The 22,721-nt window shown below is 39.4% G+C and overlaps 2 protein-coding genes across 4 annotated transcripts in view; both read right to left on the bottom strand.

Moving 5' to 3' along the window:
- MYLK3 (myosin light chain kinase 3) overlaps positions 1 to 16,833 on the bottom strand; it is a 28,780-nt gene extending 11,947 nt beyond the window's left edge. The window contains exons 1-5 of one of the 3 annotated variants that reach the window (XM_048073295.2): positions 16,593 to 16,833; positions 6,286 to 6,351; positions 5,159 to 5,249; positions 3,709 to 4,147; positions 394 to 953 (exon numbers count right to left, since the gene is read on the bottom strand). In XM_048073295.2, coding sequence (XP_047929252.2) covers positions 394 to 953; positions 3,709 to 4,147; positions 5,159 to 5,249; positions 6,286 to 6,351; positions 16,593 to 16,829 — 1,393 coding nt within the window. In that variant the 5' untranslated portion in view covers positions 16,830 to 16,833. Of the gene's footprint in view, positions 1 to 393; positions 954 to 3,708; positions 4,148 to 5,158; positions 5,250 to 6,285; positions 6,352 to 8,805; positions 9,713 to 16,592 lie in introns of those variants that run through there. The other 2 variants (XM_048073296.2, XM_013186888.3) reach the window with 2 other exon arrangements.
- C12H16orf87 (chromosome 12 C16orf87 homolog) overlaps positions 4,101 to 22,721 on the bottom strand; it is a 37,545-nt gene continuing 18,924 nt past the window's right edge. The window contains exons 5-7 of the transcript XR_010834407.1: positions 17,993 to 18,116; positions 5,159 to 5,249; positions 4,101 to 4,147 (exon numbers count right to left, since the gene is read on the bottom strand). The gene's annotated coding sequence lies outside the window, so the exon portion shown is untranslated. The remainder of the gene's footprint in view (positions 4,148 to 5,158; positions 5,250 to 17,992; positions 18,117 to 22,721) is intronic.

Here is a 22,721-nt window from a genome sequence, read left to right as displayed (position 1 = left end):
AACCTCTCTATTGCTTCAAATAAGGAGCTTTTACTGCTAACAGTCTTTTACAGATGAGAAATAAAGGCCTGTAACTGAGGATAGGATTCCACCTCCTGACTCTCAACCCTGCTTTTTTAACACAGTAAAATCACAGGACATTTTGAGTATTAACGTTTTTCTTTATGCATTAACAAAAGATATCACCTGACAAAATTATCTGAAAGTTTGAAAAAAATTATATTTGATCTTCTTTTCATCATCAAAGGTATCTGTAGTGTTTAGGTAAATGCTCTTGAACTGTAAGACACAGGTGGTAGAGCAAGTACCACTCCAGCTATTATTTTATCTATAATACACATGAGTAGCCGTATAAAAGTGTAAAAGTTTCCAAAGTAAGTACAAGCAACCTACCAATGACCACTTCATCCTGTGTGGAAGGCTCTTTGCTATTTTCCAATGACGTAGTGTTCTGCGGTACCATTCCTGCACATTGGCCTACATCATTTTCACTTCCTCCTGAAGATGCAGACTCAGATTCTCTCTTCTCAGAGCTAGTAACTGTCAAGGAATCTGCTTTTATTGTTTCTTGATGGATTTTCACTTCTATCCCCAGATCTTTCTTTGGCTCTGTTGCAGAGGTATTTTGTGAGGCTTTAGGCTTACATTTTAGTTCTGACTTGTCTTCAGTCTTTTTACCTGGTTTGGGTTTGTTCAGTAACAGCTGTTGCTTGCCTGTTTTTGATGCAAGATCGTTTTGCTTACTGTCCCCTTTCACTTCTTGATTTGGTTCAGTGCTGATGTTCTTAGGACTCTGTTTAAGTTTTAATTTACCAGGCAGCTGTTCATGTACTTCTGCTGATGTGGAGGATGGGGATTTTACTCTGGGACATCCGTGTCTGTGATCATTTGAGATTTCTTCCTTGGTCTTGATCTTTTCTTTCATTTCAGCCACATGGACATTGATGGATATCCTGCAGAGCAAACAGTTGACATTTCATGCAGATGGCTAGCCTTGCTGTTGTAACTTTGTGCGGGTAGAAAATTAAAATGCAGATTTCTACAGTATTAAAGAAACCTAACCATATCAATCCTATTAAAAAATACAGCACTAGAAAGCACCAAAAACCGTGCTGATGCTTCTTCTGTGTCCTTGTCTGTGTATACGTCTGCCTTCTCTGAACACAAGATGTCGCACAGACTGAAAAGTATTAGCCCAACCATTTGAAAGCTCTTCCATTTTTTGCAACTATTACAGTTGGTCTAATAAACTACAGCTCGTGGGCAGAAAGGTGGTAGCGACTATCTTTACCAACTACAGGCCAAGTACTTAAGTGTCTGACTGTTCATACAGCTCTACAAATCTGATTGTTCACATCCATCCTAGTCCTCTTGCAGCTTGCTGACTTGCAAACTCAAATGTGTGTTTGTCTTATGGGATAGCATTCTTCCCACAGCCAAGTGTTAAAAACACAATTTTCATAACTCTCACTCCATTAATGCTATTCTCCTTGGTGTTTGAGCTACAAGGAAAGTTTAAACATTTTCCCCCTCTCTTTCGTTGCCTAAAAAGAATATGGTTTAAAATCAAACCTCTATACACCTACAGTCCAAATACACTTGTATTGTAATTTGAGTCAGCTATTACTGGTTCAACTGTCAGTAACAGTCTGATTTCAGCGAGGCTGAACTGAAGTCTGTGAAGTCTTAAAGTAGATTTCATATAACTGAAATGAAAGAAAATTTCTGAAGTCTAGGGGAAAATGCATCCCATTTCCCAGAAGTTACTGCCTGTTCCAGAGGAGCTACCTTATTACAAAACATGTAAAATAAAATTGTTTCCACTTTTGCTTAATAAGAGTCCAAAGTTTCTCACGTTTAGCACCTTTAACACCCTGTACATTGTGCTATGAATCTAAACTGCACCAGGAGTGAGCTACTGGAGCAGCTGAACACTGCTCTGAGCAAACACTTCCACTGCTATCTAGACAAGCCTGAACTTGACAGGACTCTTGGGCATTTCTCCAAACAGAACACAATGTTCTTTTGACACTTCTGTGTGGGCTTACAGACTTCATTAAAAGTAGCATTCATTTTTAGAGACTCATTTACCAAACTCACAAGCATAATAGGTACCTTGTTCAGGAGGGCTGCCTTCCTCTGGGATTTACTATAGGTTCTGCCTTCTAGTTAACCGTTGGCCTCCAACCCCCCCAAACCAAACTCTCTGGGACTCACACATCCCCTCTGTCCAAACCATCCAGCTGCTGTCTATCTGTGAGTTCCCCCCGGCATAGCGTGTTCAACCAGCACTGACTTCTAAGGGGGTGCACAACTGTTCATCAGCTGCTTCACAAACACCTTGAGCCAACCTCAAGGTGGGAGCCTCTGAGGCAGCACAGACCCACGCCAGCTTGCTAGAAGCAAGGCGCCTTCAATTCACAAGCCAAAGACTATAACCCACAGTCAAAATACAGGGAGGTCCCTCGATTCATAATGCTATTACACCAACCAATTTGGAGATAACAGTGTCTATAACCTGTACACTAAGTTGCTCCTGAATGTTGGCACGAGGCAGTGGTGGGGAAAGCTTCTACTGCTTTCTCCTACCATGTCCTTACACTTAGCCTCTTAGGAGAAATAAACCCAATGAGCCAGTCTTTGCAGCATCATTTCTCTCACGAAGCCTTAGGTGCTGAGATCAGGGCAACTCTCTCTCTCTTTTTTTTTTTTTTTTTTTTTTAAAAAAGGAGTCCTGTAAGCCCAGTAGACGCCTACCCAGTGCACAGGAAAATTTAGATGAAATTTAGATGTCTGCCCCATATTTGCAAGTACTGATAAAATTCAAAGCTTCCAAATTCAAGTATGCACATACAAAAGTAGGATCGCATTCTTGCCTGGGCTTCAGGTATCAATTTGTACACAGAAGGAATAGGGTAATTGCACACACACAGAGTAATGTACATTTATACTTATGTGTGAGTGTGTATACCATCCATACACACACATATTTGCCCCCATATTTACCCCAACATGGAAGGCATGGCACTTAAAGTTTGTCACAGAATTGGCATCTATTGGGGCTTGGTTGGTAGGGTTTTGTTTGTTTTTAATGGACTTAAAATCAAATCCTGATTAAATAATTTAAAAGGAATTTAAAAGGAAAAGGATTATAAAAGACATATTGCAAAGCACTTATATGAGGAAAAGATTAGGCTAATAAAGAATAAAAAAAAATGAACAATCTGGTCACACCTTTAAGTAATCGAGGCATGAAAAAAAATCCTTGAAAACACCGAGGATGGGAAATGAAAAATTCTTCAGTTTTGTTATATATTAGTAAATAACTTATATTTCTTTCATCCTCATGTTTAGAGAAAAAAGAGGATTTTGAAAGGAATGATTTATGAAAGTCCATCTACGTCAGCTATAGAAGGGCAGTCTCATTCCTACCTCTAATACACAGTAGCCACTATCACATCAAAGGTCTCCCATATGTCTAGCCCTCTAACTTCTTGGCTTCATAAAAATTTACAGGGGGCTTCTGGTGCTTTGAGTTTTTTTGCTTTAACCATTTGTAAGGTCTCACTGCACCTTTCTTCAGCATGGCTGTTTTACCTCTCGATCATGCCTAAGCAGGAACTGCCTCCTTTAATAACATTTTTTTTTTTCCTTCTAACACATGAAATGGTTTCAGATCATACAGAAAACTACCAACAAGGCCATTACCTGGTATGTGTCACCTCACACCCTGTGTCAGATATAGCCTGGGATGTCGAGGGCACAGCTTCCTGGGATGCCGCACTTGGCAATGGAGGTTTGTTTTCATTCTCTCCAAGTTTCTGATGAACAGGCTGCCTGGAGCACTCATCTAGGCGTGGGGCTCCGTCCATATCGTGTGCTTTAACAGGAACATTTTGGTTGCCTACGTGATCTTGATTTACCAAGGGAAGACCATTGTGTTGATTCAAAGCTTTGACACCAACGTCCTTTTGCTGTTGACAGCTCTTAGAGCTCTGTTTCTTGCCAGCACCTTCTACTGCTTGCTGCTGTGCTGTCCTCTCTTTAGCTTGGGGTTTCAAGTCAGCTTTGTTGGCTACAACACTGGAAGCGTTCACCTTCTCACATGCTTCATTGTTTAGATCCAGCTTTTTCACACATTTAGTCTCTGAATAAAAACATGCCATTAATAAGCTATCCTTGACAAAAGTGACAGCAAAAAGAAAAGGAGCAAAGTAACCCAGCCATTCAAAACAACCTATGGAGTTAGGTACATCTGAACAAGTAGCAAGAAAGCATCCACTGAAAGGTTTAAAAATCCTTACACCAACAGGCTGGAGACAGCCATTATTAACGCTCATGGCTTAATCAGTGCCTTAACTGCTTTTCCACAAAAGGGAAAGAAGGTTCTACCATACCTTCTCATGACAATGATTGCGCATATTAATAATGGAAATTTCTATGGTAACTTCTTTCATGGTTCAGCATGCACAGGTCACTGGCTATCAAGATCAGTTCACAAACTTGTGTAGCCTTGGACTCAAAATTGTGATCAGCTGTCTGCTTTTTTTTTTGTTACTTCCTAAATGCTGAAGCTAAAAAGGGACTGTCCATTATTTAAAGGATTCACTGACATTTTGTGAAGACAACAGCAATGACAGGGTCTGCTCAACATCATGTTCACCCTGTTGCAACTCACAGGCAATGGATGTAACACGGCAACACCCAGACAGCTACATCCTATTTAGGAGTCTAGCCCTGACATGGCAATGAAACTTGCTGATTAAAAAAGATATTCCCAATGTCAACATGTCCCTATTTCAGAGAGGGAGAGGGTTGGGTCAGTCGTATGGTTTAGGTTTGCTGTGCGATATTGCCACCACCTTCATGGTATCTCACAACACATACTGCTCTCTTAAATCAGATCACTGTTATATGAAAACAAAGAAACTGTAGCCAAGCAAAGACGCTGCTTTTAGTTCTAGGTTTTTGTGGGGTTCTATCTGGGGGACAGATGTTCTTACATAAAATGTAATCTATTTTCCCAATACTGGTGGATGAAGTTACTCAATCACATTTAAGTAATTCAGGTAGTGGGAAACGGCAGGCTATTAGTTTCCAGTTTGTCTGCTGCACATTCTAGAGTCAAAGACTGTAGCATGCCCAGAGTGCCACATACCTTCCAAAGGCTTTTTGCTTTCAGTTTGGGTTCCTCTGTTACTAAGCCCATGCTTTGGTTTTGCACCACTCTCTTCAGGCTTATCTTTGGCCTAAAAATGACAGCGGAACACAAAAATAACAGTTATAGTCAAGAGTGCTTATTTCCCACTAGGTTCCTCTAACTCTATAGGTAGTGAGACCCTGTAAAATGGACACTGACACCTCTGACCTTCTAAATTTTTAGGTACTATTGTATTTCCTTTCCACTTTCTTGAGTTTCTCCCTGCTTTTGCAAAAAGGCATACTTCTAAAACATGATGACACAGAACAATACATTAGATCTCTGCTTTCCAAACTTTTAACTGTAAGAGATTTTGCCTCATGTAATCTGTATCCACACTGATTAAAAACAAAACAAAACAAAACAAAAAAAACCCACAGGATATATAAAGGATAAGAAATATCAGAAAAGGAAATTGCATTGTATTTCTGTCACTTGTTGACTGGTGACTGAAACACAAGCAGTATCTTTATAGATACAGTAATATATTTGTCTCAAAACATCTAAAGATTCATGATTTGAACTACAACAGAGGTGATACAGACAAAGAACTCTTAGCTTTATTGCAACTCTTGTATACGTACTTGACAATATATGTCACCTCTGTCATGATTAAAAGCAATCTTATTTTATTTTAGCAGCACAAATTTATTTTAAGCAAATGTAATCCTCCAATTAACACAGCACAGAGGAGGGTTATTTTTTAACAGCATCACTAAACACTTTAAACAGCAATACACTTGTAATATAATTAAAAATAAATAACATATATTTAGCAAAAAAACATTACAAAAATAGGAAAAGGCATAACCTATTTCTTGGCTGACATATAATTAAAATCTAGTGATGAGCAGCCTCTTATTTTCATTTATATAGGAAAATAAACAATGCTTCATTTTTTTCCTGCAGATAATTGATTAGAAGTCTACTGCAAATCAGACCCTTCACTTGTTAGTAAAAACGGTTATGGATTAAGTTTTTTATGCTCCAACCTTGCAGTTTCCACAACAGAACACACTCCTCCATCCCTTCCCCACCCCCCCCCCAAAAAAAAAAAATACCCCAAAATAGTAAAACATCATTACCATTTTTATTACAGCTCTAAGCAAACCTGCAACAATGACCAGGGGCAACATTATTCTTGCAAAATCCTATGTGCAAAGAAAGCCTTGGATAAGTAACAGTATAATGCTGTTTTGTTGTTGCTGTTGGTTTTTCTTTTTTTTTCCCTTTCCTTTTTTTCTTTTCTTTTCTTTTCTTTTTTTTTTAATTAAAAAAGTGGCTTGGATCCTATGAAGCTCAGTTCACAGTCTTTTATTAATTTGACTCCAACCCAGAAAATTTCTTCCATAAACACTCCTATGGCATCCCTGGAATGCTGTCATACCATCAGCAAACAGCTTCACCCAAAAATGAAAACATAACCTCCCCACTCCCATCCCCATACTTAGCAACCTTGTGCAAAGCCAGCTCTGCGATAAGCTGCATGCTGCTACAAAACAGCAAAGGTTGGAGAACACCAACAAGCAAATAAATTATTTTTGAGTGCAACCCCAGTGCAACTGAACATTTTGGACATGTCACAAAACAGGCTGAAAAAACGGGACCACCAAAATTAGCACGTAACTCAGCACAAGCTCATGTGTTTCTAAATTCACCCACGCCTTGCTCCACATTACCCCCGCTAGGTCACGTACATACGCTACCTCTCTAATTGAAACCTAGGTCAAATATCATAGACTACTCAGCAGCCTGTGATCAAAGTACAAATATATATTAAGGTTTTATAACTAATCTTATGCTCCAATTTCAAAAACTGTTCAGAAACAAAACAAAACAAAAAAACAGAAGCAAAGAAGGAGAATAACGATGGTCATTTAGCAAAGGAGGAGTTAGCCCTGCAAGTCTGCTTGCCCAATGCACAGCCTGTTCTACAAGCAAGGCAGCGGTTAGAGCCTGGGACAGAGACTGCCACTCCCTCCCAGTCCATCAGGTCACGGAGAGAGAAGGCGTTTTCACCTCTCAGTCTCAATCCCCCTACCGATAAAACTTGGATCAAGTTCTGACCTCCTCAGACCTCCTTTTCTGCAAACACTAAAGAAGCAGCACATAGTGGTTAGCTGACACCTAATCCTGACAGCATGCAAGAAGGCCACCTGAAATTCTCCACCAGCATGCCTCTCCTCACCGTTATCTATATCCCTCCTTACTGTTTTTTTTCACTTGGAAAATAACCATTCGGTAACAAAATCATCTCTATATTCAGCATCACCTGGCCATTAACACACTGCGCTGTCAGCTCAGTTCAAGGTGTAAGCCCCACAAAGCACCCTGTCTGTGTCTAGGCCTTACGCAGGGACTGCAGGCAGTAACTTGTAACAGCAGCTTTAACCAACATAAATCAAACTTAGCAACCTTTTTTCTTTCCAAAAATCTGTAGAACTGAAAGAGTTCAAGTACAAGTATCATCTTTATCTGGTCTTGACACTAATGAAAACTCCTTATAAATTCTTCTGTCTCTGTGCAGTCTAGCTTACTTGTCAGCCTCTGACACTTAGTGAGACCAGAAGAGCTCTCAGAAAGCCCCAGAAAGCCTCAGAAAGGTAAGCTAGCATCTAACATTGTCCTGTTTTTATAAGAGTTTAGGTGTAACATCTACCAAAACATTTCACAGATCTGGCAGAAACATTTTGATCAAGATAGGAATGGACATTTGCATTCACGCTAGAATTGTCCTTACTGTAATTAATACCTCTATGCAGGTGTGCAGAAGATTACTTGGAATGAACAAACATATTCCTACTCACGGAGTCCCTCACCACATTTTCTTTTTTTTTGCCTAGGATACAAGCCACTGGGAAGACTCAAAACTCTCATCGGCCAAAACTAATTCCAAATGTTTGTAACTTTTTAAAAGCAAAGTTAATCAGTTCCAAAATACCATATCAACTACATACCAGTCTTGACTGTTGCTTCCTCACTATATTAAAAAATGTGTGGGAGTTGATATGTACAAACTGATGCAAGCTGCTCTCGTGAAACCCAAGAACTATTTGATTTAAGGAGTGCACAATGTCAGTAGAGTTCATGAAGTCACAGGCCCATCATAAAGACATAGTTATAAGACAACTTAGATGCCTAGGCTGCTCAGTCCTGTGAATAGAAGTCAGCGTAAGTTTTACTAACTGGTGTTGTTTTGGGAATTCACGATCAATCAAGAAAGTAGAAGTTTCTTCCTTCAGCAAACGCTTTCCAGTATACAATTCATACTTTCACAGGAACCTCAGTTAAGTCTCTTATTTGAATGACATTGCTGATCTTCAAGCACTGTTAGAAGCTGAATCTTCTTTTACAGTAGCAGTCTGCTCCTCATAGTTGTTACAAGATTGCCTGGCACACTTGGGGCACTTCAGACATAAGCCTGCAAGACACATTTTAAGCCTAGGTCTCTGTTTCAAGAGACTTGCAATTCAAAGGTCATGGCAGTAACCTGTAATAGCAACACTACAGGGAAAATGGGAATTATACACATTATACAAGAAATCATCAGGAGAGCCCAGCTACAGCGCAAAGAAGGGTATTAAGAACAGTAAAACAAAACCAACCTCGACAAGGATTTCCAGCAGACTTCCCTTCTTCCAGGGCACAATGCCCTTGAGAATAAAATCCACTACTTTAGAATTTCTTAATACTTCTCCCACAAAAGTAATCACTTTATCCAGTGTATCAACCCTTTTCTCTATCTTTGTCAGCCTCTCCTTATGCTTCAAGGCATCTAGCTGGGCCGATTTCATCAATTTCAACACTTCTGAGCATATGCTCTGGATATCAGTCTGGTGAGGACTGTCCGACAGCTTTAGGCCTTTTTTCATTTCATCTGGCTCATCAGGAGCTGCTCGGGATACCGTTAGCTTGTTAATGCCTTTTTCTACATCATCAATACCTTTGCTAACTCGCTGCAGTTTGCCTGTCAGGTCTTCTTGGAAATGCAACAGTTTGTCCATCTTTTCGTTCAAGAGACTCAATTTTTTATCCATTGTACTTAAGCTGTTCACTTTCGTAGGCTGTAACTTGGTCAGGGAATTTCCCTCTGCAACGTCCAAGCTACCCGCAGACATTCTGTCCAGACAGCAGGATGTCAGATAGATTAGACTGGCTTTTCATTAATCATAAATTAGAAAACGAGGGTCTGAAAGTTCATCTTCTTTAGCTATTCCTATTCCAGACAACCTCACTTATTGGAGTCAGCAGAGCGTATCTAATAACGTAGCTATTGCACAAAAGATTTATTTCTGTGTTATCTATTTCTTACTGCATGCTTTCAATGATGGAGGTAATTTGGCACCAGACTAAATTTTCTTGGGCCTCCTTGACGTCACAAGACCATTTAAAATTCTTTCTCAAGTGGCTGTTGATAGGCGAGCATCTTAGCAATCACCAATGCCTGCGCAGACCTCTGTAGGGAGAAACACTTTTCATGACCAGTTTTAGTTCTGTGAAAAGAACTTGCTAGAGCATTTCTCCTCATTAAACAGAGCAAATAGAAAAGTAAATTTGGTGGCCTCATGCTAAGGCTTGGAAGAGTTCAGCTTTCCAACAGAGGCAGAACATGCAACATAGACACAAGCTGTACTCACTAGGTTGGCTGTCACTTGAATTTAAAAATAGAGTACAATGACAAGGATCTGAAATGCGTACCTAGCACCAGCATGTCTTTGTCAACTGAAACTTCTAAAATTAAATCTTTCTCCCAGGCTCTGAAAGTGAACCAAGTGAAAATTCAGAGCAAGTGTCCAACTGTTTGCAACAAAAAATCATAAATCTGATTTCACAGATTTGTTTCTGACCTGCTTTCACTTCTGAATTACATTAGCGTGTCTCCAACAAAAATTACAATCGTGATTCTTGAAAATTACGAAAAAAGTGAAAAAAGTGAAAAGTGTCTTTTCACTGTTGCACATGTGTACAGCAAGGGGGAAAAGCACCGGGGAAATATCAGTGCAGCAAGAGACCTGGTGTGAACCACATCAAAGCCACAGGTTTTGTAATACAAAGCATCCCTTTGCCTCCAAGCCCTTCCTCACTTTTTAGAAAGGGCATATGGGAAGAAGTTGCAATTCTTACAGTGAATTTTCTGTAAAAGACATTCTAGAATTTAAAATCCTTCTTCTGCACGCTGCGGAGTCAGTAGTACTAGCATTAAAATTACCCTCTCAAGAAGGTGTTAAGTCCTTGCCATTTCTGTGAGAGAACGTGTTTATCTGCACAAGAAAAACATTGTGGTAGGACTACTTAAGGCCACCAAGTGATTAGAGCCAACGTGGTGGTTCTGCAACATTTAGAGGCCACTAACCAGTTTTGCAAATGACACAAAGAGCTCTAAGACTTCGATTGTTTATTACCATCAATATATATTGGTCTGAATACCAAGAAATTACTTCAGAAGAAAACTTGGCCTGTGAAAATTGACAGGAGTTGGCCATTTCATGCCATGTCACTTTTAATCAAAAAGATATTGCCAGTGGTACTTTCACAGTGGTCTGGGATAGTATGACACAAGTTTTATGATACCCCATCAGCAGATTGTGGAGATTCTCCCCTTCCTGATACTACTGTGCATCTAAAGCTTTATCACAAGATACTTAGGAGCAGAAGAGAACTAATTGCTGGGCTGCACGAATTCACAACATAACACTTGTCAGCATTATATCAGGTCCTAGCTAATAAGTGAAATTGCATTTTTACTATGTTGAAAGAAACTGAGAGGAGAGAAACAAGTGTTATGGGGCAGTAGCTGATATGCAAGTTTTCAGAACAAAATGGAACTCTATTGTGTAAGCTACAGGAATTGTTTTTTCTTCATCTCTTTTTCTCTCCTACAAATAAACTAGATTCTAGAGCCACCTGCTTTCCATTCAGGACCATGCTTAAAATACATGTTCAGTTTTATATGATTACAAGGTGATACTTTTTTCTGCAGTCGAAATTCAAGGAAGGTTACTAAGTTTAAGAAATGACTAATGCTGAAGAGGGACACGCTCAAGCCTTTCAATACTAAAAGAAAAAACCCTTTGCAGATCACTGTGTACCCCTCCTTACACTGCACAGAAACAAGCGCGGTTACTGTAAGAAATGCATTAGCCTATTAAACTCACTTTTTCTTTGTGAGGACCTATTGCTTATAATGAGATTTTGCACTTAGTACATATGTTGCTTCATCTCCAATACCTCCCAAATTACATCTGAGGAGCTTGAAGTGTTAGGCAAGTAATGAATACCAGGGACTCCCATAGGACCTTGGTGCATGGCAGAGCTCTGCTCAGTCACCTCATGCTGTCATTGACTAAACAAACTGGTGAGCCACATGAGTCCATCGCAGTCTGGATGTAAATTTAAAATAAAGTTTCTTATTATAATTGGTCTCCTGTTGACTTCTGCTTGTTTCTTTCCAGATAACAAAAAAAAAAAATGAGCAGTGTGATCTGGAGTGTGTAGGCCACTGACTCCATTCCATGAAAAGCTGAACTGAAATGAACCTGTAGGACACCTTTAAAATATCTCCAAGCTATCAACTATCTCAGGAGTGCCAGAAAAAAGAAACACAGATGCTGGAGAACCAGAACTGCAAGCGACCTTCAACTGGTGGTGCCAAAGAGTCTTCTATTCTCCAGAGGGAAATGAGAGTTTATTCCACTTTGGCTTCAGCCCCACATACACTCCCAGTTGTGGAAGACTGATGCCAAACAAGAGAAACATTAACATTCAACACAAGGAATGGTTTAAGAATCCAGGACACGGCAGCTCAGTTATGATCACTCCTTGCTAGCTCTCACCTAAAGGAATGAAAAAAAGATAAGCCGTAGGAAAAAAGATGAAGCAAAGGGGGAAAACAAAAATCTACAGCATGTACTAAAGTGATACCAGAGGCTTATGTCCCAAACAGGAAATGTCACAGAGGTTAAAACCAGCTGCTCCAACAGATCATCTCATTAGATTATTGCATTGCTTCCAGTAACACAGTAGAACTGGAGGTGACTGAAAATACACAGGTAAAAGGGAAAAAGAAAAGCTTTTTAAGGCCTAAACAAAGCCAAAGCTTTATAGAGAATGTGTGGACTCTGGGAGAAGTTTGCAATGGTTGCAACACAACAGAATTCTAAGGAGACAAAGAACTAAAGGTGGTAAACATTAGGACTTTACAAAAAGCAAAAGACAGCAGACAACCTCAAAATCTGGCTACATTTGCTAAACACCACTCAGGCAAAAAAATACTAATAAATATCCTTTACATATTCAGCAACCAGCTGGCAACTTTTTCAAGTTATGCTGAAAATCTACTTAATTTACAAGTAGTTACTGCAGCTTATAAACATGCAGGTAGTATGCTTCAGGGTATTTAAACTTTTGAAAAATTAAGCCCTACACCAGTGAGTAATTTCTCACAAGCAGTATGTTTCCTAGACACGTAAATATAATAAATCATATCCACAGAGAAATGGTGCAGCAAGATACCAATTCTCATGACATATGGCAAGCCCTGAAATAGGCTTCAGCTTTAATTTAGAGGAATAACTTCCAAAATCAAAATATGCCATACAGTCTGGCTAAGTCTGCCTGGTCCAATAGTTGGGTTTCCTGCTGAGATCAGACAAAAGATCTCCATCTGCCATGTTTGGTGGTGAACTAGAAACTGGCCCACACCTGCTTTAGAAGGCCAAGAACCTGACATTTAACACATTACTCACGTCAGCTGTTGGTTGAAATCCACTTGCACAGTAAAAGTGTCTATAAAGCACTATCAGTCTCCCCAAGTGACCCTGGCATAATAAATTTAAATATTGCCCAGTGTACAAGAGTTCAACTTTATGGTGGTATCACATCAACTAAACAACAATATTCATTATATAAACGTCTTTTTCCTTTTTCTGTATGTTTAATGACAAAACTGTTAACACAGTAAGTTATGAAACACTCTTGCCAATCCTGCCTTCTTCCTTTTTTATTCCTTTTTAAAAGGAAAATAAAAGGAGTCTAAGTATAACGCTCATAGGCAGTGGCACAGCTAAGGACAGGTTAATGAATCTGAGATCATGTTTATTATTTTAATGCATCTCTGTCAAGCAGCTGACAGCAGATAGCTGAACAGATCAATTATGACATTTCACTAACATCAAGTGACAAGATTTCTAGATAATACTGTTTACCATTTGCCCACATGGCTTAACAAGAACCTTTAAGTTCTTCCTCCAGGTTGCTTTCCTCTCAGGAGGCCAAGAGAGCACCTGTTGCCTGCTCACATTTATTCAATTGACCCCAAGCTCATTCTCACCACCAGAACTGTTACCCACAGAAACAGCATTAAGAAGCTGTCTCATTTTCTTGACAACTATTTTTTTTCTTATCTGAACAGGTAATAAAATATTTTATCGGCCTGGACAGAAGGCTGGTCATTGGTAACATTTCCCTGGTATCGTGGTAATGATTCTCACTCCTCCTTCTTCAACAAAGAGCTCTCTGTAAACCAGAGAAGTCCTGCTGTGGTTCTGCTCTCCCCGAATTTCAGTGATTTTACATAAAATGCTGACAGTTCCTTGCAAAGCCTGCTGATTCAAATGATCTGCCATCAAAGCTACCCTTGGATTTGAGAAGCAAATTGCTTTGGCTCTCATTTACAAGACGCTTTCTCACTATTACTGTGAGCTCAACAGAGAGCCCTAAGGCACCTTTTATACCTACCAAAAGCTACTGTGTCTACAGTAGTTTGCTCAGGTACAAGTAATTTTAAGTCAGCAGGAATGCACTGAAACACAGAAGAGTAGCCTCGGTTGTGCAGTAAGGCCCACAGAAATAAAACCAGCAAAAGCAAATTCTTGCCACTGAAGTAATGAGATAGGCCCCCCTCTCTCTCTCAGCTCTGTTGCCTAAGAAAGGGTTACTTCTAGGCAGTCAACTTTTCATAGGAAGACCTTGCGTAATCCAGTTTGTTCTAAAGCACACTAAAACTGGTACAATTATTCTTACTGACTTCAAATTTCAATGGCTTTCAATCAGATCCCTCAAAAGTCTCTGCTTTGCCAGCAACATGTGATTTTGTTAAGAGAAGATGGAAATCACTGAATTCCACTGTTTGATGTTGTCTTTTGTTCCCTTCCTACTTTGGAAGATTTTTTTCAAAGATTTTTTTTCAAGTTTGAAAAATTGCCACAAAAATGCACACAGAGCTATACTAACTAATTTATAATAATTGTTTTCAACTTCATCAGTGTAACAACTAACAACTGCTGCAAGAATATATCTTAGTTTTTCCTTCACTCCTCCACTCATTTTTCCAAGTTAAGAGGCAATCGATCCCACAGCTACTCTTCTGCCCTTCACAGTTACTGACTTAAGTATGATCACCTCGAGCACAATTTTACATCGCACTGGTTTAAGCGTTTGAAAAGCAAAACACACAAGCACAACACATTATGTCAGGCTGCACTGGAAGCAGGTGAATGAAGTGTTTGTGGCCAGCCACACCAGGGGCAGCTTTACCCAGAACAGCCCCCAAGCCCCTCACAAACCATTTGGCTGAACTTGAGAGTGCCTTGGCTGCTGGTGTACTTTCAGAAAGTTCTCCCAAAGGCAGTTCGCACAATTGTTTCAGGCCTTGTGCAATCCAGAGCCCCAGTTATTCTTTCTATCACATTTCCATCTGACCATTGTGGTGCAGCAAACATCAGGTACTACGCTCGGTGTTCCTTGCTAATAACGTTCTTTACAGGAACCTAAGAGAGGGATTTTTATTTTTATTTTTGAATAAGGGCACTCCTTGACATTGCTATTATCCACTAGTAACCAGAACACCATGTAAAGAAAATTAAAGATCCAGTAAATAGTCATCTCTCCTATACTGAAGTCCATTACGTGCATCTGCTGATCTAGATATCTCTGACATTTTGGTTTGACGTCATTCCCAAACACAGCATTATCTGTTCAACATGATGAACAGTTCATTAGTATGTTCAATTAAATTAATAGACTAATGTTTTTTATGTGATGTTGCCATAAATAGACAAGAACATCATGCAGCTCCTTCCATATGATGTATATCTAGCCTTCCAAGCTGCTCTGTTTTTAACCTTATAAATTATATCAAAAAATAATATTCTAGTGTTGGGCATATTAGATCCACTATGTAACAATAGATTAATCTGTGGCTTTGGAACAAAATTGTACCTGTTGAAATGAGTAGAAATTTTGTCATTTTCTCTAACTGTACCAGAACTTTGTTTATTAGTATTTATTTAGTTCATTTACTTCATTGGCTCTTTAAGGAACTAATACGATAACAAATATAAACTCTTTAAGAAAGCCCATTAGAGCTATCATTAAGCAAGATATGAGGCAATCCTTTCTTCAAATTTTTGAAAGAAGTCTTTAAAAAGAAAACATAAATCTGATAGTTTCCCATGCAAAACAACCCTTGTAATTTATTTATTTTTTAAATTATTTTAAACATTACTTGAAAATTATTATATATACATGGCATTCTTTTTAAGGTTGAATAAATTCATTTTTTGCTTCTATCTGGATGGTAATGGTAATTCTCAGCCAGTAAAAAAAAAAAAAAAAAAGTAGAAAATATGCAAGCAAACTGAAGAAAACAAACAGTGTTTTCCCCAGACTCCCTGCCACTATAGCAACTGAAACCTAACTCCACAGATAGCCGTAAAACACTGATGGATAGGTTACAATGGCAGAAAAGTAGATCCCTATTCCCTGTTCCACCAGAATGATGTCTCTCTCTTCTTGTTTTGTAGTCTGTTGATAAGCAGTAACTATCTGGACACAGACTCACTTTTACTTAATTTCCTCAGATCCTTGCCCAATAGGGTCCTGATATCAAAACTTGTACATAGTACCACAGAATACACATTACTGAGTTATTGAGCACATGGTGTTCAAGCTGACTGCACTGCTTTTACCACAGGTTAAGTGGCTTGATGCAGAATTTGGTTCCTCATGAAACTGTCTCAGCATGAGCCTGCCTGACAGATTCATTATCTTGCAACTCCGAGACATACGATAACTAAAGCAAAAAGCTGTAACAACTGACCTTCACGTAATTTGAATGGCAGTCTGGCACCCTACTCCACAAATATACCACTTGGAACAGAAGTTTAATGTGTCAAGACTCTCACAAAAATAAATTTATTTACTAAGGCAAAGCCTACACTCGGCATTTCAGAGGTACCTCCTTGACATCGGCGGGTGGTTTGCAAGCAGACAGACTGCACAATTCAGCCACGCATATCAAACAGACACAGCACTTTACAAACAGCACAGAAACCAATACTATCCCGTCCAGTAAATTTTCACTTTCAAACCGAGGTCACAACAAGACGCTTACCGTAAATCTCTTTATATAATCAGAAACACAAAATCCTCCCATGCTTAAACGAAGGGATCTGTGCAGAGAAGATTCTTGATACAAAGTTCCCATCTTTTTTGGCTTGTGTGGTGGTCTCCCAGGTACCCTAAAGCCTTTTAGGCTTGAATAAAGCTGCACAGCCTCCCTAGATCTTGCTAGAATTCTGCTTCTGTGATAAACTAGGCATTTCATCTTATCTAACACTACACCAGGCATTTCAATCATTTCACTTCCTTATCAGCAGCACTAAGTTCTATCTGCATCCCAGCAGCTCACTTCCTGAATTATTGATAAGAGCTACTGTAAGGCACGGAAACAACATAACAGCAGATGACAGCCAGACCTCTTGAAGTCACTGAAGAGTCCCTTCTTTGCATTTGTCTGTTCCTTAAGTCAATTTTGCCCAATTTAACTCTGCTATAGCGGTAACTTACAGAAAGAATGTTTCAGCTAAGCAGCGACAGGACTGTTAATCTGACTGCTTTCCATTTGTTCAGTAATATATCATTTGCTTTAATAACGTGATTATACATATGAGTATTTCTTTCATTTCATATTTCTTAAGCTATACCATAGGAACAAAGGGAACAAAAAAATGGACAAAAGAGGACACATATTCATCCTCCATTAGAATTCAGATAGCCATTTATGACTTCAGGCAGCATTTCTACAGTCTGACACTACATGCAGAGCCATTCATTTCAGTTTGTAAAATACCTTATTATGGTCAAACAACGTGCTCACACAAGTGTACGTTGCCTTCAAGTCCATGTAGGCACGTTTGTGATCCCGTAGATTTAGAATCTCCTTTTAAAATTTTTGTACCCAATGTTAGATTAATAAGCAGCCATAATGCACCCAAACAACATTGCTCCTCATGCATTTGGTCCTCACCTAATTAATTGCTTTTTATTTTGCCTAGGGTAAAATATACTTTTTCTTCTTTTAATACTGGTCTCAGCTATAAAATTATGACAGTGGAGTACAAATGTACAAAGACAACAGATACCAAGATGCTGAATGATCTAAGAAGGAAAGTAAGTTCTAGAGATGTAAGTCTGCTTACAGTTTTCATCTGTGCTGTGCCTGCATTTCCCACTGTCAACAAACTGCAGTAAAATTAGCTCTATTTTATTACTACTTACAAGTGATCTCCCATTAACCTAATTCACATCAGGCACTGGTACACAAGCACAGCTACTCACAAAGGACCAGTGACTTTTGCACCGATGGACAAGCAAGCCCAGAAATATCTGGGCTTAGCATGGGCCAAGCCTTCACTGGTTAAATCATAATAAAACTGTGTTTTACCACAGGGTGAGTGCACGTCAGTTCTCCTCTAAAATAAACAGGCAAGCAATGGAGAGAAGATACTGTACCTTTATCATTACGACCTAAGAGATGTCAGGTCCAGGAGGGTGGGTATAGATCTGGCTACCCTTCTCACAGCTAAAACAAGTGCTTCGTTTCCACTTGAGGTTGTATAGCAAGATGACCAATATGCTGTTGAAAAAATAAATACAGAAAAAAAGAAAAAAAAAAAGTGAATTAGGATGATTGAGTAACTCACAGGGCAAAAGCCAGAGATGCGATGGCCATGCTTAGTGTGTTGAAACTTTTTTTTTTTTTTTTTTTAAAAACAACCTGCCTGACAAGGAAAGTTTATTAGGCCATTCAACAACAAGTGAAAAGGCCAGGGGTTGCCTGGGGTACAGGATGATTTGACTGCAGCCCACAGAGGTGAGGTAGTTCTACCAAAAAGTTAGTAGTCTGACATGCTGGTATGAGATACAGGCAACCTGAGGCTGCCTGAGACACTGGCCTTAAACCTCCATAAATCTGAGGCCCATTTCGACTGCGAGACAACTGAATAAGTTTTAACTTGAGCTCTGTGCCTTGCCTTTTCTACCTGTAAGACTGAGTTAAACCCTTCCTAGCTTCCAGAATGTTTTTAGAGCTTTAGAATCTATTATTACTATTCCCCACTTTTAAAAGGCAGAACCAACCCAAGAATTCTAGGTCAAAACTGCCCCAAAATGTTAGGATACACCAGCTGGCTCCATAGAGTGGTACAAGAAAATGTTAGGTCTTCCACGCAGTAATGGGTAATGCTGCTGAGACATTGTGCCTGGATATGGTAAGACTGTTACAGGGTTTATGGAAGCACTTAGAGCAGTATTCCTAGGATATGGAACTACAGCTATTCAAAAGGTGTAGAGCTTTAATGCATGAGTCCAGAGATGTCTATGTCCAGGAGAAAAACAAAGGTGTTTTTATGACTTTTTCCAATAGCACAAATAATCATGTTGCTACTTCAGATTTAATCAAGAGGTGATATTACTTAACGTGGCAGCAGAGGCATGTACAGCATGTAAGTGGCATGCCATGGAGGAAAGCTTGCATGACAAAGAGAATCCTTTAGGAAATTTGGCAAGTAGTCCGGAACAAGCAATGCTCAGCCTGCAACCTTCCATTAGCAGATCTAAATACAGAACTGTAGTGTAAAACAACACCTTCCTGCAGTATTTTCATTAATTAAAACTAAGAATATAATTATTATGATAAGCTTTACTAGCTTTGCTTTTTCTCTATTTCATCTTTTGATAAAAAAATTGATCTTTTTTCATCTCCATTGTCATTTCATATCTTATGATACAGATTCTGGACTGTGCTTTCAGAAAGGTATCAAAAGCAACAAAACAGTGGCAGCTACATAATATTCCATCCACAATAAGCAAACAGTCCCATTTTCACAAAACTAAGTGTACTGACATGGCCAGAAAACAGGCAATGGACACAGGGCTACATTTTCTTTGGTACTAGAGAAAAGTCTAGTGGATTTTACATACAAGGAGAAACAGTTTGGTCTCTCGCCCTATAAAATACTAAGAGCTAGAGACAAGGAATGTGCTCGTTTTGAATATAGGTATTCCGGTATAGGCTTTGTAGACACCATGAGATGTCATTTACTTATAGAATAAATGCAGAAGTTTTCCAAAAATCATGCAAGTAACAGCCAACAAATGAAATCAAGATCAAGGTTAGTTCTTTAGCTTTCAGAGCAACTCCTTGAATCTGCTACACTCACACTCCAAAAACTCTTCTTTCCAGCAAACGGAAGTGTTTGACAACTAGATCAGTGCAACTCAGAGCAAAGAACAAGAAAAGAAAAAAAGGTAACATTAAGAGACTTAAGTATTACTAACTTCCCTAGCCAGTTGCTGACACTCCAATTCCTGCACTAAATACAGTGCAAAATGAAAGGGATCAGCATTTTTAAAGTGACCTCTCTCATCTCCCAGCTTCAGGCTCTGTGAATTACGAGGACTTTCATTGCTCCACAAACACATCCTACATTCATGGAATGTATAACCTAAACAACATTCCTTAGCTGAAATTTTCTGTTAACGTGTCAGTTAATACACAGTATCTTCCTTCCTGAAAAAAAAATCAATACGTAGAAGTTTTAGTCCCTGGGGAATTTGTTTTGTACTGCTAAGAGTTACTGTACCACCTCAATATTTTAGAGCCTTTTTTATCAATATTATTAATCAGGAGCAGGGAACTAGTGACACTGATGCTGCCCAGTTAAACTCACCATGGCTATGCCCAAAACATCTACCCAAAAGTTCACAGTCCCCTTCCAAAATAGATTTCCAAGCTCTACCCACAACTTACCCTTTCATTACTCTTCCATCCATGCAACGAGCTTGAATGGAATGCCAGCATACAGGACCATTTGCAGGAAAATGCAAACAAAACCAGCAGGGTATTGATATCAGAAATATTCTTTGTGTATCTGATCAGGACACGCATTCAGAAGTTTGTGACTGTTTTGTCTGATGATGCATCTTCAAAGAGCAGTCAACTCCTGGTTGTGTCTGTGCCAGCATCAGTGCATTTCTAGAGCTGCTCAACTTGCAATGGATTAGTAGTAAAGGCCAGGTCTGAAAGCCTCCCCACCTCATTAATATTAATTTTAAATTTTAAATCCTAGGTACACATGGACTCATCTCCAAGACTAGAAGGCTCATAAATTATATTCCATTTTTAAACATGCAGCATTCACTCTTACTGTTTCAGAAGGAAAACACCAGCAGAGACAGCCTTAGACAGGCTGCTTTCATTTAAAAGAATAGGATCTACTGGGCTTTATCTTCAGCTCCACTTTAACCTCATTAGCCCACAGATTTGCACTAGAGTGAATCCAGCCTGCAAAGCGCTAACACAAGTACAACTGCCAGAAGATTTTCATTCTTTCATTATTCTGCTTTTGTTCCATTTACCAAAGCAGGTGGGAATAATGTCTACGGCTGTATAAACTCATGAAAGCCAACTTACACAGTAAATGCTTGAAAAGTAGCCACAACCACCGTAAAATCAAACTAAGGAGGCAAAGTAACTCACTATCTTTCTCTCCTGGCAACATGGAAAGGTAATTGTGCAAAGCACATCATATCGCATAGCACACCTGGCTTTAATCATCTTAAAGAAGGTCCAGAGAACAGATTCAAGCCTTCTCTGTAAGGATGGGGGACATTTGGGGAAAGTATCTTTTACTTCTGTATAGCACAAACCCTTGTTACACAGGTCAGCCCTACAGGCAATAACAACTAAGTTCAAGATGCTGAGGCAGACAGTCCCTGCAGCCTTCTAGTGTCCACTAGTGAAGGAACGTACAGTAAAAGCAAGAAGTAGGAATAATTGTTCTATTTTTACCTTATTCTCCTTTGCAAAGCATTTGTCATAACGGATTTACTGCCCAACAGCTTGTTTCTAATGGGAAATACTACAAAGTGTGGAGAGGTAGCCTTTTGCAAAAACCTGAAACCAGAAGAATTCCTCCACTTGCCCTCAAAAAAAAAAAAAAAAAGCCTACAAAAGTGAGAAGTGCAGATCAAGAGTGACTCCTGGAAGAAATAAAATGTGATATGCAGGCTACCACTTGTATTGGATGACAGATTTTATCAAGCTCCCACTTAGCACATGCACTATTCTGTACTTCACGAAGAATGCGTTCAATTGACACAACCCTCTCCTACCCTCTTGACCTCTCTGAGGCAGTCACACAGCATAGGTGGCAATTGCAACCTCTAAGTTTAATGTTCTATTAACTAAAGAACACAACTTCTCTGAATAAGGCCCATTAAGTACACATGCACCAAGACTGTATGTGTAAGGAACATATATACAGAAAACAGATTTTCAGGATTCTTTACATTTGAGTTTGAAATTCAGAAATAAGTACTTTGGATGTATTTTAACTTTGGTGATATGAATTGCTGAACACTCACCTGAAGAAAAGTGTCACTGATAAAGCTCAAGATTGTCCTTGAAAAGCTTCTTTTCAGAGTCAATTCAAAATGAAGAAACATACTGCAAAACAGGGATGAGCACTCCCAACACCACTCCCAGTGGTGGGGGATCTCATTCACCTTTCGCATCATGTCTGAATCAGTTTCCCAGTAGCTCATAACCATGAGAAAAGCCCAATAAATGCACAACCAAGGATATAGATGGGAAAACCCAAACAACATAGGAAAAAAAGATACGCTTTGGAGCACTCATTGGTCACGCTACCTAATTTTTAGGTAAAAAAAGGAACTGCTCAATTCAGAACAGTTTGAGCAGCACTATTTTTACTCTCTTCTATAAATGCAGCACCTCTCCATTCATTTCTCCCTCCTCCGCCAAACTTCTCTTCTTCTCCTCACATCTCTGGAGACCTGAAACCCATGCACTGCCTTCTCCCCCGCAATACCCCACAGAAGATCTCCATGTATCTCCCCTAGCAGCCTTAACACACCGATGCTTAGTTCTTTTCATTCTACCCTTCTCCAGCTCTGTCTAGCTTAACCTCTATCCCATGCAATTTCCAGTCAAATCCTCTCCATCACTGACACCTTCCTTTCCTTTTCTGCCCTGCCTTTTCCTGACTTGTGTTGTTTTCCCAACCCATTCCGTGTCCTGCTCTTTTCCAGGCACAGCTTTCCTGCCCAGTCACTCTGGTCTCTGCCTCCCCCTCATGTAAGGCATGAGCCACAATTACTTTCCTTCCTTTTGCTATATAAGGAAGCTCCACTGCAGCTCTTACACTGGCTAATAATG

This window comes from Anser cygnoides, chromosome 12 (genome assembly GCF_040182565.1).
Source record: "Anser cygnoides isolate HZ-2024a breed goose chromosome 12, Taihu_goose_T2T_genome, whole genome shotgun sequence".
NCBI lineage: Eukaryota > Metazoa > Chordata > Aves > Anseriformes > Anatidae > Anser > Anser cygnoides.
This window is presented reverse-complemented; position numbering and strand designations above follow the sequence as displayed.